The sequence below is a fragment of the Micromys minutus genome, assembly GCF_963924665.1.
Source record: "Micromys minutus genome assembly, chromosome: 9".
Lineage (NCBI taxonomy): Eukaryota > Metazoa > Chordata > Mammalia > Rodentia > Muridae > Micromys > Micromys minutus.
In genome coordinates this window covers 32,422,306-32,438,490 of record NC_137978.1, presented here as the reverse complement: position 1 = coordinate 32,438,490, position 16,185 = coordinate 32,422,306, and the positions used below count along the sequence as shown (strand labels likewise).

Sequence of the window (16,185 nt, the reverse complement as noted above, 5' to 3'; positions counted from 1 at the left end):
CTTAAATAGTATTTCTATAAAAATCCATAAATAAATGAGATGGTTGGAAACCACCTCAGCACCCTTCAGTTTATTGGCTAATAATCTTTCAATACATCATTTTTTAAACCTTTGTTATATTCATCCTGAGTGAACGTTAAAGTTTTCCAGGTAAGGCATCATATATATATATAATTGCACTGATTTCTTCTTTAGAATTTGCCCCGAGTTTAAGAAATATGTCTTAAATTAATGAATGACTGAACAGGTGATAGGCAACTTAAGTATTTGGTAAAGAAAGGTATTATTATTTTACCCAATCAAGAAAGAGTCTGTAACAGGCTGTGCATGTGGTGAGGCTAATCTGAGTCTTGAGCCACCTGAATACAGTTTCAGTGTTCTACTCGCTGGTACATCCATCCTGGGTCACAACTGGAGAGTGATTGTGTCATGCCTCAGAGAAAATGGGAGAAACAGCTGGATTTGGAGTCCAGATGCAAAGATGACTATGTGACTCGGCAATTACATCCCTCTGAACAAACCAATTACCCATGTCATCATTTCATTCTGAAATTATGAAAACAGAACAAGCAATTACACCTATTAAATTCCCGGGAAATTTGAATATGAGTCTCTTAAAATCAAGGTTAATGTCTATTCCATGACGCTACCTCAACAACGAGACTACTACATAACATGCAATATGTGCTCGATAAATATTTGTGAGTAGTTCAGAGATAGGAGAGTGGGTATACATGTAGACTTTACCTACCTAGACCAGCACGTAGGAATTTGTTTTTACTGTTTACCAAAGTTGATGTTGCAGATGAGTAAACTTTGGATTCTGAGGTCAGTCTCTGTCTTCTCTATTCTCCCTCCCACAAGTAGGTGGGTTCAATTCTCATTACTTAAATACAGGCATTCCAAATATTTAGTGACACCAGTGACCCAGACACCACTAACAATGGGTTTCTCTGTATTTAGCCCTACAAGATACCTGGATGGTATCTCTGGGTTCTTCCAAGGAACCTTTCTGCTAAGTCTATTTCTGCTGCTGTTCCAGGCAGTCCGATTCTACTTACGAAGGCAATGGCTGCTCAAGACCCTCCAGCAGTTCCCTTCCATGCCTTCCCACTGGCTTTGGGGACACCGCCTGAAGGTAGGAAGAAGGGAGAGTGTGAAGGAGTATAAAAAGCCAGAGCTCTGATAATTTAACCTTGCTCCACAGTGCAGTCTGCTGTGGGATAAGCATGTAGTTTCTGAAGAACACTAGGTTTACTTCTAAGAGTGAGTTTGCCTTAATCATGTAGAGCATACCCTTTTTAAAAAGACACATCTTGACAATAGACTCAAATCTTGGGATGTAGAAGGGCTTGGGAAACAGCCTGGCTTTATGGAGTGGGTGAGTGATGTCAGCTACAGAGAAACAACTTATCTAGGGCTGTTCTCTGAGAGAACTTCTAAAAGTGATGATTTCTATGTTGTGCATCAGTTTCTTTTGAGATTGAAGCTACCCATTTTTGTTGAGAAACATGTGACTACAACATGGGGTGTTCTAAAGAGGGGTAATACATTCCATTCAGAAAAAAGCCCCCTACAATAAAGGAAGTTCTTATGGGGAAGGGAAACATTCCATCCTGCAGGGGAACTTCTCAAGTTCAGGAAGCAAACAATTCAAAGGCTTCATGAAATCTCTGAAATTGACTGGATTCATTACCTTCCCCCATCCTTGAGTATATGAAAGCAGTAAGAATGGCTACTGTGTCACTAGATCTCAGTAGAATATAATCTGGCAAGGCCCTGAATGAATTAGCAGGGTCAGTGAGGGACCACACATTTAAGAATAGCTAAGTTCAGATCTCCCACAGAATGCTGAGGCTCTTTTACCCGTAGCTTCTCTAAGGTGCCTTAGCTTCATCTAACAAGGTTCCATGATCTAGCTAAGGCAAGTCTTTGGACACAGAAATGGTCTATATGGAAGAAAAAAAAAAAGATAGATCATCAAACCAACCCAAATTTCTACCTTTCCCTGAACATTCCAGAGCTATCCCCCTGTGGTGGTCCTGCATCTCCCACACTATACAAAGTACTAGATGTCAAAGAACATCTTCATGAGCTTGTCTTTTCTTTGATGTCTGTTCCCAAAGGACAAAGAGCTCCAGAACATTCTTATATGGGTAGAGAAATTCCCAAGTGCTTGCTTACATTGGCTCTCGGGGAGCAACACACGAGTCCTGCTCTATGACCCTGACTATGTGAAGGTGATTCTGGGAAGATCAGGTGAGAATTAAAATCATTACAGCTGCAGCATATCTGCCATCCAAAGTTCACATCTAAAGTCTTTACTTTTAGAAAAGAGTGACATTTCAGCCATCGAGGTCTACCACCCCCCCCCCCCCGTCTAGACTAGCACATGGCTAGCAATACTTACATGGTTCACACCACTTTAACTAGCAGCACAAGTTTTGGGTTTTTTTTCTTTCCTTCTTTTCCATTCTTTTAAAACTAAATTGAGTTGATGCGTTTCACAAATTTCCTAAACATCATAACGGCAGAGACTTTCAGCTGCTGATACAATGAAGTCTGCCTTCAAGCTAACTGGCAATACAAAGACAGAAAGGAATGGGATTCAGTGTGAGGGGAAGGCAACTGCTAGAAATCCACCAAGAACTAATGGCGTGGTTGCTGGCATGGTTCAGCTGGTACAGGGGTTTGCTGCTCAAGCCCGATGACATAATTTTAAGCTCTGAAACCCACACTGAATTCAGTAGGAGGAATAAACTAACTCCAAAAAGTTATCCTTTGAACTCTACACAGACACTGCAGCAGGTGCACCACAAATTATATAAATACGTTTTAAAATTCTGAAAAACTAAAGAAAAAGCTTGTAGTTTTGAGCACCATCCTCTTAGCTGGTCCTCAAGATCTGTCTTACTTTTCAGATCCAAAGGCTCATGGAGTTTATCGATTCCTTGCTCCCTGGATTGGTAAGTATATTAGAATATATAGGAGTGTATTTTCTTCACGGCACTTTGGCTAATGGACAACAGGTGATTGGTCACATATATCACAATCCTTTCCTAAATCAAGCTTTATTTCTCTTCTTCTAATGAGTTCTTAGTCTCTTTTAATTTTGGTGTGAGTGTGCATAATACCTGGTTTCTGCCATATTATTTCTTCAGAAATTTACTGCCAGACATTTATATATGTTTCTCTTGATGTGATCCCAACGTGTTTTCATCTTTCATTTTATGTCTGTCTTTAGTCACAGCAGATTTATCAGACAAACTGGAAGTCTCACTTTCTGTCTTGGTCTAAAAAAACACCCATTATTGCTGAACTTTTATTTCCCCATTTTATCTCAGTGAATGCAACCAAATGATCCCAGAGGTACCTTTGATTCATCCTCTGTCAGACATTCACGTATCAATCTCTGGCACAGGCAATGGTTTGCTCCTGTTGAATGGGAAGAAGTGGTTCCAGCATCGACGGATGTTGACTCCAGCCTTCCACTATGACATCCTCAAACCCTATGTCAAAATCATGGCGGACTCTGTCAATATAATGCTAGTGAGTTACTCTGTCTCTTTCTCATTTTATTATACCCACACAACAGCAAACCAACATTTAAGTACAGTCTAGACATTCATATAGACTAATAACTCAGGTTGTTGCTGAAAAGTAAGTCTCTCACAAATGCATAAATTGGACAGCTCCTGCTTGGCAGAATGAAGCCACATGCTTCAAAGAGCACTGTGGTAAGTACGGGACCAAGTGTTTATCACAGCGGACAAGACACCATACAGTATAAACTTTCTGTTTTTGCCTGGACTGGGCAGTGGCAGCTTCAATGTGTTATAAGCCTAAAATGTCTTAGAATCCGAGGTTTCTGCGTAATCTTTAATGATTCATGAGCAGGTAGACACAGGTTCACATTCTCACACCCTTATCTGCCAAATCATTACCTCATATTAGGCCCTAGTTTCAGGCATAAGCCATTTGAAAGGTGAAAGGTAACGAAAGTAACCAATAGCATGCATGCGTGAGGCACGTTCACCCAGGTCAACAGCCTTTCTTTTTCTTTACATATTCTATTCCTTCCTGTCTTTGTGTTTGTACCAATTTTTCAGTTTGGTTTACTCTCAAAAATTCAAAGAGGCTATTTTTATAAACTGAAAGATTATTTGTTTCTAAAGCCAAATAAGTAATAGTTGAACAGCATGAGAAAATAGGCTGTTGTGTTAAAGAGTTTGGAAGAAGAAGGCCTCAGATTACAAACATTTGCTTCATGCTTTTAATTTGCTGGAAACAAATGAACTTAATGGAGAGGGATTCCAGACTGATTATCTATAGATAAAGAGAAAAGTATTAGTCTAAACACAGGTCTTCTAAGGAAAATTAACAAACAGTCTCGTTCTCACCACAGGACAAATGGGAAAAGCTTGATGGCCAGAATGACCCTCTGGAGATCTTCCACTATGTGTCCATGATGACACTGGACACTGTTATGAAGTGTGCTTTCAGCCACCGGAGCAGTATTCAGCTAGACGAGTGAGTGACAACCCTTTGTTTGTAGAGCCTTTGGTCTTATCGGTCTATCTAGTAAGTTAGCATTTAAGTTCAGTCAGGGTTTAGTAAGAAGAAGGTGGGGCAGCTAAGACAGTTCCCTCCACAAAACATAAGATTGTTATCCAGCTCTAGGCCAAACTAATTTCAAACCAGAACCAAGCCAGCCCCAAGAAGACACTGTGGAACCCTGGCAAGTGTAGAAACTCAGTTGGTCACCCATTATCAAAGTTATAATGGTCAAAAGATCTTGGAGTGCTATGTGCCTTGGTATTGTGTGTTCCATGTTGAAGAATGTGACTACAGAGAGCCTACTCTATTATTAGGAAAGGTACCCTAATCACCAGTATATTGTACCTCCTGTCCTCAGAAATTCCAGGTCCTACACTAAGGCTGTCGAAGATCTAAACAACCTGACTTTCTTTCGTATGAGGAATGTTTTTTATGTGAATAACATCATCTACAAAATGTCCTATGACGGCCGTTTGTCCCACCGTGCCTGCCAGATTGCTCATGAGCACACAGGTTCTGTCTTCCTCCCTCCTGCCTTCTTTCTTTATCAGGCTCATCCCAAAGACATGATCATATATCTCAGACAGAGTGAGTCTACCAGAGGCCTCTGCAGGACTTGAGGCACTCATGTTAGTTACTAAGATATAAGATTTGGGAGCCAGAATGGTAGCATACAAGGTACAGTACAAGAATTACCACTGGTTTTACTGCTTTGGTGACATATCCAACAACCTTCAACATGGCTCTGTGACCCATGATCCTAAGAGGAGGCTTGAGGTATATGAAATTGTGTAGATTTTAAATCATTACTAAATTCCCACCTTTACATGCATCTGGGGTTCCACAGGATGTGTAGATTAGGTTCAGGGATTGTGTATATTACAATAGGTCTGGGTTCTGTCTGACAAGTGCTGTCATGGGATAGATGGAGTGATCAAAACCAGGAAGGCTCAACTGCAGAATGAGGAAGAGCTTCAGAAGACCAGGAATAAGAGGCGCTTGGATTTCTTGGACATCCTGTTGTTTGCCAAAGTGAGTGGGGAACAGGGCTGAGATTTGGCCCAGAAGCGCAGATGAGATACAAACTCTGTTCTCTCGCCTGTACACTCATTCAGATGGAGGATGGGAACAACTTGTCAGATGAGGACCTACGTGCAGAGGTGGACACATTCATGTTTGAGGGTCATGACACCACAGCCAGTGGAATCTCCTGGATCTTCTATGCTCTGGCCGCACACCCTGAGCACCAGCAGAGATGCAGAGAGGAGGTGCAGAGTATTTTGGGTGACGGAACCTCTATCACATGGTGAGAACAACTCGTCTGTCTTCTTATAGGAGAGATCTTCTGGTCCTCCAAGCTTTGTGTGACTCTTCAGGATGGGCTTCATTTCAGGGACCATCTGGACCAGATGCCCTACACCACCATGTGCATCAAGGAGGCCATGAGGATCTACCCACCTGTACCAACTTTGAGCCGAGAGATCAGCTCACCTGTCACCTTCCCAGATGGACGGTCCATACCCAAAGGTAACCAAGTGCAGTCACCCACATGCTCACGTGTGTTTCTGTTGTTCCAGCAAACTAAATTCTTAATTTGAAGTTGAGATGAGATTATAAAGTTGCGATGAGAAGGTCTCCTGGAAGAAATACCACATTCTAGTTAAATGTCATTCTCAGTCTTGAAACTGCAGTCACTTAATATACTCAGCGTTGAAAAAAAATGACACTAGTCTTGTCATGCTAAGGTTTTGTTTATGACTAAAGGCAAGTGAAAATGATAAGAGAATCCCATGTGTGGCTGCAGTGTTTCTGAGATTCTCAGAAAACTGAGGTGAGGAAAGAGGGGGCTGCTAAGTTCTGAGTTCCTTCTCATCATAGGAAAACACATGTTAGTGAACCCATCCTTGGATTTGATCCTGCCTCTGCCACATGCAGTGTGAAAATAAGTAAGATCATGGGCCTCATTGAGAATTTAGTATTTCGTGAAAAATAGGCATAAAACAGTGTTAGGGTGTTAGGGGGGAATCTTGTTAACTAGTGTATATGTTCTTCAGTGGTGGGTGTAAAACGTTTGATGAGCATGCGCTGTCATTGCACTTAGTAGACTCACGGTACTCCCAATACTTCAGTGCTGTCTGTCATCACCAGGTTAATGGTTTTCTAATGTATACTTCACTAAACTCCCTATCCCCAAAAGGATCATTAGCTCTACACAGTGGCTCCTTATATACAGGCCATATATATGTGTGTGTGTGTGTATATATATATATATATATATATATATATGTATACAAATATGGATATGATGTATATGTGTGTGAGTATGTATATGTTTATGTATATATACATGCATATGCACATGATGTATATGCATATGATGTATATATATATATATGATGCATATGTATATATATATATATATGTGTGTGTGTGTGTGTATATGCATGGGCCTAGAGCCTTATGTCTTTGGCTTAATTATGTTTCACTCCATGTCTTCTCCCCTCCCTCATAGGTGTCACAGCCACAATTTCCATTTATGGTCTTCATCATAACCCAAGAATCTGGCCAAACCCAAAGGTATGAAAGCCCGGGGAATAGAGAAGAGCCACTCACTTGCAACTTTAAACATTCTGTGTCCTTTTGCATTGGAAGTGGACTTGACCCCGTCCATCCTAGCCCTGTGCTCTCTCTGCAGGTGTTTGACCCTTGTAGATTTGCCCCAGATTCATCTCGCCACAGCCATGCTTATCTGCCGTTCTCAGGAGGAGCAAGGTGATGGGCAGGGGCTGAGGGAAAGGATGGAGGGTTGGCACACATTAGTATTTTATAGTTCTGATCGCTTATGTCCCTATGTGGTCTACTTGTGTGTATTTCTGTTGGTATATGTGAGTAGATGGTGTCAAGTATGTGTGTTTGTGCCAAAAGGAAAGATGGCAGCAGTTCAGAAATTCAAAACACAGATTTTTTTTCTTAACCCGCTGTCCTGTGGCCACTGAAACATCTGTATAAAAATTAGTATATTTTGGTATTTTACCAAATCCTTAACTTCATATTTCAGAATTATATTCCTTATGAAAATTAAACTGAGAAATTTTAGCTTTTAAAAATCTTAAAGGATGAATTTCTGTTTCTCAAAGTTCTCACTATAGCCCCAGAGTTTCTCTCATTAACTCAACAGTAGGGTGCTTCTATAAATCTTTAAAATGTATGTGTCTATAAATATGTGTGTAATGAAATTATATTGAATATTGTAATGTGATATAGTTAAGATTCTAAAAATTGTGTGGACTCCTATTTAAAGTTATATATGTTCACAGTTTGCTATAGGTTGGGCACCAGGGCTACCAACACACATTTTTTTACTTCTAGCCTCACAGCAACTTTTCTGCATATACAAATGCTTATAACTTGTATATACATTCCCATTTTGTAAGGCCATGCATGCAGGGAAAGGACTTCAGTGAATAGGCCTAGTCTACTACTCTGGTGTCGCCAAAACCAGAAATGAGGACATTAAATAGCTTCTGAGGAAAACCCTCCATTTAGTGCTGATGCCCACCACTGGCTGGTGTGTGCAAGACAGACAGCTGAGTAAGACCAGCAGCTAAGAGGATGCTGAGAACATCCGCAGAGTCTACAGCACTCATCCATAGACCACAAATCTTCCCAAAACTTCTTAAGGTTTGGATGCAATGGTCGTCAGAGTTAACATGTCTCTAGGGATCACGTGGGGGAGAAAATTAAAGGTAAACATTTCTTCTGATTTACCAGCTCTATGAAACTTAAAAGCACCAAATCAGCTCCCAGAGAACAGACTTCCTATGTGGCATTTCACTAGAAGATACACAGAGTTTATCCCATGGTTAAGAATTTCATCTTAACCAGCTAAAAGGAGGTTTGCAACCATTGGAGGATGAGAGAGTACCTTTATCCTCTATTCATACTATTTAATTTTTTTAGAATTCAACTCAGTTAATTTAAATGAAAACATGTTCTAAAAATGTGTTTTTTTTTTCTGCCATGCCCCTTGGTGAGAAAGGAATGCAGAAGTGTAGGCTTCTGACCCCAGCTTAGAAAAGACCAGAAGAGAATGTGGTCAAACACCTCTTATAGCCGCCATTCCTTCCTTCTGCCTTACACTCAACGTGTCCCTCACCAAAGGCTTGTGAAAAGTCACATGTCCCTTGCTGCCTTGTAATCTGGAGTAAAGGACCCATGCTACCTTAGAGTCCAGAGGAGGTGAATGCCAGCAGAGTATAGGGCGCTGGCTGGCTCTTAGCTTTTCCTTTGAGTGTGGTAGTGAGGGTGAAGAGAAGCATTGCTGGCCAGCTTCAGCAACCCGAGCTAAGATAGGAAGTACAGCTACGCAGGTAAGAGGTGGTAACTCAATGAACCTTTGCCGAGAACGGTTACATCCGGGCATCTGGTGCTGCTCTACCTGGCGGTGTGCCCAGCAGGAAGAGTGTCTAGGAAGTGGCTGTGGAGCACAAAAGACCAAGATAGAAAACTGAAAATGCAAATAAGAACTTCTCTAGAATGAGATTAGATGGATGCAGATGATGGTCGTCTGGGGGGAGTGAGGGACTAGAGCCTGAAAGCTGAGTGGGAGGAAGATGGAGGAACAGTTTGGGGATCCCCAATCAAACGCATTCACCACAAGCTTCCATCACCGATATTTGACTCCCACTGTAGGATCGATCCATTTTTATACATAGATGATAATCCCCAGGATGGTGACCTACCCCTGCTCATCTTGCCCTGAATAGGAGTATTCACAGGGGAGATCCAGAGACTGTTAGTGGAGGGAATTGACTAGCTAGTGATTACCTCATTGAGTAACTCATGTGCTTGGACACTGTCCACAGAGCTGGCATTCAAACAACATTCTGTGCACCCAAGAACAGGACTAGGGTCAGAGAGAGAGAGAGAGAGAGTCCTAGAGGAATAAGACAGTTTATCATAGGTCAGGAGCCTATACACAAAGACAAGGAATTGAGGTGGTAGTGTGATCTATAAGGAAAGTGATCTCAAAGCAAGGGAACAATTTAGACGTGTGGCCTATAAAAAAGTGATTAGGCTGACACCGTGAATGGGAACTTTACTGTCCTTCAGGACTGAGGCTAAAGGAACAATACTCACTGTACCCAGAACAGGTCTCGGGCCACATCTTACTTTATGTGTCTCTGTTTGGTTCAGGAACTGCATTGGGAAACGGTTTGCCATGAATGAGCTGAAGGTGGCTGTGGCCCTGACCCTGCTCCGCTTCGAGCTGCTGCCAGATCCCACCAGGATCCCAGTCCCCCTAGCAAGGCTTGTGCTGAAGTCCAAGAATGGGATCCACTTGCGTCTCAAGAAGCTAAGATAATTCTGGTGGAGACAGGACCGCTCCAGAGGTCTGCTGCCTGCAATACCTGCTTTTGTCCCTGGCTTATTTATACCCATCTTGCTTTCTCTTTGGTTTCCCATCTTTCCGCTTTCTGCAATGTGCCTTGTGATCTCATCTTTCTGCCCACTTTTCTGTAGCTTTTCCTCCAGGCTCATTCCCAGCTTGTGCATGTACCCATTTCCCATCTGGCTTTACCTCTGACCAGCCACTGAACCCGCAGGCAGCACGCTGTCCCCAAGCATGTCCACTCCTCTGCACTGACAGAGGGAGACGCTTGCGCCCTTATTTCCCTTCAGTTATGAGACTCTTGGGACAATGGATGTCATGAATTAAAATGTTCTTAGAAATCACACTCTGGGAGAAAATTAACACTAAAAAATCTGGCACCGGCCAGAGGAAGGAACGTGACTCAAAAGAAGAGATTTTTAGATATTTCTGTTTATCTCATGGTGAAATTAATGTTTGCAGATTTTCTGGTATATGACTCATCTTTTCTATGAAATAATAATACTGACACAGAAAGGTAGAGAGAAATGAATAGTTTTTGCTACTTTGGGCCAAACTAAATAAATTCATTTTCCTTCATCAATTTTTGTTTACTGTTTTCATTTAAGATGCAGGGGAACTACTCAGCATGAACCCAAGCTCCCTGGAGCAGTTTTGGCAAGCCAGCCATCAGGGAAGCATGTTGCTATCTGGTCCCCACTGTTTGAATGTGGTAGAATTCTCAGCTCCTGAGAGGCTGGTCTTTGTTTTTTTTGACTCCTGGGCTGGTTGTTTGTAAATGCAGGCATTTTCTGATTTTAACCTGGTCTTATTTGTTTAGAGTACTCTGATTTTTTATTTAGTGATTTGGAGAATTCCTGTTAATCTCTCATGACCTGGGCCTGGGTTCTTTTATGATAATGGCATGAACTATAAAGAAGGGTGTTTGCCGTACATGCACCAAACACAAGGGCACCCAAGTTTATAGATCACTACAAGAGCTGAAAGCCAATGTTGACCCTCACATAGAGATAGAAAAGGACTTCAACACCCCACTCTCAGCAATAGACAGGTCATTCAGACAAAAACTTAACTAAAATTCTGGATCTAATGATGCCATAAACCGAACACAGTTAACAAATATTGTGAGAACATTTTACTCAAATACAAAATAATCAACCTTTATCTCAGTGCCTCTTGAAACTTTCTCCAAATTAATCACACACGCAGACACACAGCGAGTCTCAACGGATAAAACTGAATCACACTTTGCACCCTATCTGTTCACCATGGATTAAAGCTGGATATCAACAAAGAAACAACAACAACGACAACAAACATCACCAGAACGCCTAAAATGAAAACTGACTCAAGACAAAAATCAAGAAGAATTAGAAAGATTTTTTTTATAATTGAATGAAAATAAAAGACAAAGGGGTGCAGTGAGGGCAGCTGTAAGAGGCAAGTTTCTACCACTATGCACCTACATAAAATATCGGTGAGATCTCATATTAGTCACTTAACACCACACATAAAAGCACTAGAAAAAAAAAAAGAGAAAAACACCTCAAAAGAGCAGACAGCAACCCAGGATGATGTATCAATAAAACCTAAACAAGCAACAACAACAACACACTCCTCAAACAGTTGGTCCTCTGAGAAAATCAATACCCATCTGAACTAAATGTTGGAAGCAGGGGTGGGGGTGGGGAGATCCAAATGAACAAAGTTAGAGATGAGAAAGGAAAACATAACTACAGACACCGAGAGAATCAAGAGAACCATAAGAACACACTTTTTACTTATTTTTATTTTGTTATTATTTTTTAGTTTAAAGTATTGCAACAGCAGACTTACAAGAACAGCACAGGAGACAGACAACATTAAAAACATATACTTGTATGTAGGACAACTCAGCTAGAAAAGTCTAGTGGGTGGATGAAATCTACCGCATGATAAAAACGCTGCAAACACCATTTAGTTGCTGTCAATAAGAAATTTACTTACTTTTAACAAAATCTAAATGCTGGCGTTGTCCAGAAAATTTTCACAGGTTTATTTATAATTGTTATAAAGTTGAACTGTTAAAATGTGCTCACTAAAACATATTGCTAGCATTAATGCTTTACATTTTGCATTTATATTAAAAGTTCACACACAAACAAACTTGGGGAAACTGCCAATACCTGATTTCTGTCCCCTATGTTTCCACTCACAATCATATACTTAGGTACCTTTGACCCCATTGAAAAGTATCTAACATTCAGAACGACTGATACCAGAAAGAAGTTTTTTTTTTTTTTTTTTTGAATGAAAGTTTCCCCTCACAGTGAACTCTTAAGCACGTTCTCCGCATATGCGGCGTGCTAGCTGGATATCTGTTGGCATAATTGTCACACGTTTGGCACGGACAGCACACAGGTTGGTATCTTCAAAAAGGCCAACCAGATAGGCCTCACTTGCCTCCTGCACTCTGGAAGTGCAGGTCTGTTTTGGAGTCCTGAGCAATTTCTCGCACCAGACGCTGAAAGCGGAGCTTGCGAATCAGAAGGACTTCTGTTAGCATCTGATTTCACGGAGTGCCACAGTACCAGGCCTGTAACGATGAGGTTTCTTCACCCCTCCAGTAGAGGGCGCACTCTTGCGAGTAGCTTTTGCAGCCAGATGTTTCCAGAATGCTTTACCACCGGTGGATTTGCTGGCAGTCTGCTTCGTACGAGCCATGGTATGGACACCTCCTTACCTACCCCTCTTCTTCGGCTGGAGCTCAGCAAGGGAGAGGCGGCACTGGCGTTAGAGAACAGCAGCCAAGAACATACTTTAAAAACCTATATTCTACCAGATTGGAAAATCTAAAGGAAATGGATAATTTTCTTGATATGTACAATCTACCAAAGTTAAATCAAGAACAGATAAGCAAATTAAGTAGGAGAGAGAAACTCGGAGCATTTTCATTAAAAACAAGGCTAGGTTGTCCACTCCCTCCATACTTCCTCAGTAGTGTACTTGAAGTCAAGCAATAAGATGACTGAAGGAGATCAAAGGAATGCAAATTGAAGAAGTCAAAATATATTTATTTGCAGATGATATGATAATACATGTTAGTGACCTTAAAAATTCCACTGGGAAACTCCTCTAGCTGATAAACACTTTCAGAAAAGTATCAGGCTACAAAACTAACTCACAAAAATCAGAGACCTTCCTATACACATAGGAGAAATAGAGTGAGAAAAAAATCGGGGAAATAATATCTTTCATAATAGCTTCAAAAATCATAAAGTATCTTGTGGTAACTATAACCATGGAAATGATAGACTCTTATGATCAAACTTTAAGACACTTAAGAATTTGAAGAAAATATCAGAAGATGAAAAGATCTCCCATGCTCATGGTTTCCTAGAACTAATTTAGTAAAAATGGCCATCCTACCAAAAGCAGTCTATAAGCAAATGCAATGCAATCCTCTTCAAAAATTTCAACGCAATTCTTCACAGAGCTTGGAAGGACAGTTCTCAGCCTTATTTGGAAACACACACACACACACACACACACACACACACACACACACACGCACACACACACACACCAAAACAATAGCAAGAAAACCAACCACAGGACAGCTAAAACATTTCTGAATAATAAAGGAAAAGCTGGAGGCATCACAATCCACAACTTCAAACTATACTATGGAGCTATGGTAATAAAAACAGTGTGGTATTGGTATAAAAACAGATGCATAGATCAATGAAATTAATCTGAAGGCACAGAACCAAGTCTATATATTTATTTACACCATGCTTTTTATATTTATTTTATTTTTTGCTTTCTAACCCTAGGTTTATACATCAGTCCGTTCACTCTACATAAGTACAAACACAACCTGATCTAAAATGCTACAAACGTATAAAACTCAAAACGAACTTTATAGTACTGATTGTACAATAAGAACAAAAAGAGATGATGCACACATTGCCAAGGTTAACCTGCAACATCATCAGGAATGGCAGGTGATAATGGGGGTGGGCTAGGTTTCACAAGGACCCTGCAGACCTGGCTCGCCCATTTTAGAAAGTAACAGAGACACGGGGACAGAAAAGATAACCATTTATGGAGGACTCCTTCAAAGGTTTTAACCCTAGAAGTTGAAGGGTACTCAGCAGGGGGCGTGGTCATCAGGTCTAATGGAACAGCAGCTTGGTCTTTTCCCTGGGTGTGGTACAGCAACAGCAAGGGCTTGACCAGGTTATCTGACTGGTCCTAGGTCAGCTGTGGAAAACGGTGTGCTGCCATATGCTCCTGGAGGCTCTGCTACCAAACAGACTATCAAGAACCAAAGGGGTGAACTTCCTAGACAGAAAATGGCAGGGTACCTTTATGGGCACTGAATGAGGTATGGATGTTTAATTTTTTTCAATGTCTACTTTTAATGATGGTTCTTAAACGCTTTAACCTCTCTTTTATCCCACCACCCACCAAAGACAGTGGAAAATAAAGGCTACAGGAGAGGTGGACCTGTTTAGAAATGGTTCTGTGGAACAAATCCCATCTGTGTTGTCTGGAAATCAGCAGTTAGCTCACAGGTCAGCAGCAGTTTGATTCACTGACAAACATTTTGTGGACGTGGCAGCAGTGCAGTTTGGTAGAGTATGGATAGCAAACATGAATCAGCAGCGGTGGCACTACCTGGTACAGACAGACAGACTCAGCAGGAGGGACCAGGGCCAACAGAAACTCTAGGAAAAGTTCTCAGCTCTGCCTCTTTCAAAGAAGCGAAGATCATCAAAGATGAGAGACCAAGAAGCATTTAGCTATGCAAGTAAGCCAAGCTCAGCCTCTATCGTTGTCCACTGAGTCTAATCTATACTTCCTCCAAACATCACCTGTCCTCCATGAGTCTTGCCTCAGCACGTGCATCTGTCTCCGCTGATATCACTCTGCCAAGCAGCCGGAGTCTGAGGAAGCTGCAAGATACTGCAGTACACCACTAGAAGTTTTGTTTTATGTTTGGTTTTGTTTTGGTGCATTTCCCTCTATGGAGTCCTGACAAGTGGAACTCAACTATGCAATGTAAGGCAGACCAATACATATGTGTGCTTAGCAAAAAAAAAAAAAAAAAAAAACCCTTTACTAAGTATCCTTTTACATGTCTGCATTAGCAGAGCATCCTTTCACCTATATCTGCTTCAGTGAAACATTCTTTCATGTTTGCCCCAGCAAAACACAATCCAACACTTTCCAAAGAACCCTTATATTTCCACTTCAGACGTAACTTGGGCACAGAAGGACAAAGTTAGTATGCATTCACTTACATATGAATGCTGACTATTAACTGTTTGATAATGAAGCTACAGTCCATGTGACCTCAGAGGTTAGGCAGAAAGAGTATGAGGATGAAGGGACAAGATGGCTTTCCCTTAAGAAGGGGAAATAAAATAGACAGTTATGGATGAATGAAAGGGGAAAGGAACTGGAGAATCAAACAAGAATGGGTAGGGAAGAGGAGAGAGAGGAGAGAGAAACAGAGGCAGAGAACAAATATGGGGAAGGATAGCTAAAACTAAAGGCCATATGGGGTTCATATAGAAACCTAACACAATTGAACCTTCCTAAAATATATACATATATAAATGCGATCTAAATTAAGTTGTCAAATAATGAGAGAGGCAGAGCTCCAAGTGGATGTCTCTCATTACCAAATTGTACAGACTGACCAGTACAAAGTTGAACAGTCCTCTGAAGGGGGTGTGAGGATGATTTTAGAAAAGATAGGGAAAAAAAGATGCAAGATACAGATACTGGAAGGGCTACAGGCCATTACCACAGCAGCCCCGTGTGTATTTCTCTTAGCCTTCTTATACTTGTACCGGGAAATCTGCCCACAGATCCTGACCTTCCTTGATTCTGCCTGGCAGGCATACATTTCTCTGCTCCAGTGAAGCATAAAATGACTTCTGACACCAAATGATGCTTCCAGTACCAAGAAAGGGTTGCATCTAATTAAGTTGTTGGCCAATGTTGCTCCATGAGAAACTCCAAGCAACTCAAGCTATTGACAAGTCTATTGATTGTTCTCCACAAACATACAGTAAGGCCCTACTGCTGAAGACAACATCTACGCATTTTATTGAACACAAAGAAGTTGAGCTGGTACCTATCTAGAGCCTTTGCTTCTATGGATTAGTGTTCATGGTACTGGGAGGTAGGTATTCTGTACTCTACTGAAGGATAAAGGTAAACGCTAACCTACTTACAAACTT

The 16,185-nt window shown here is 41.2% G+C and overlaps 1 protein-coding gene across 1 annotated transcript; it reads left to right on the top strand.

The window, feature by feature from the left end:
* Positions 1–943: 943 nt before the first annotated feature.
* Positions 944–9,922, top strand: LOC308423869 (cytochrome P450 4A14; the record flags this gene model as incomplete). Its single annotated transcript, XM_080920671.1, has 12 exons — positions 944–1,138; positions 2,127–2,259; positions 2,922–2,966; positions 3,422–3,549; positions 4,406–4,530; positions 4,916–5,070; positions 5,483–5,589; positions 5,673–5,863; positions 5,951–6,084; positions 7,070–7,134; positions 7,253–7,329; positions 9,754–9,922. The coding sequence occupies 12 exons, from the start codon at positions 944–946 to the stop codon at positions 9,920–9,922; spliced, it is 1,524 nt and encodes a 507-aa protein (XP_080776797.1).
* Positions 9,923–16,185: the final 6,263 nt, after the last annotated feature.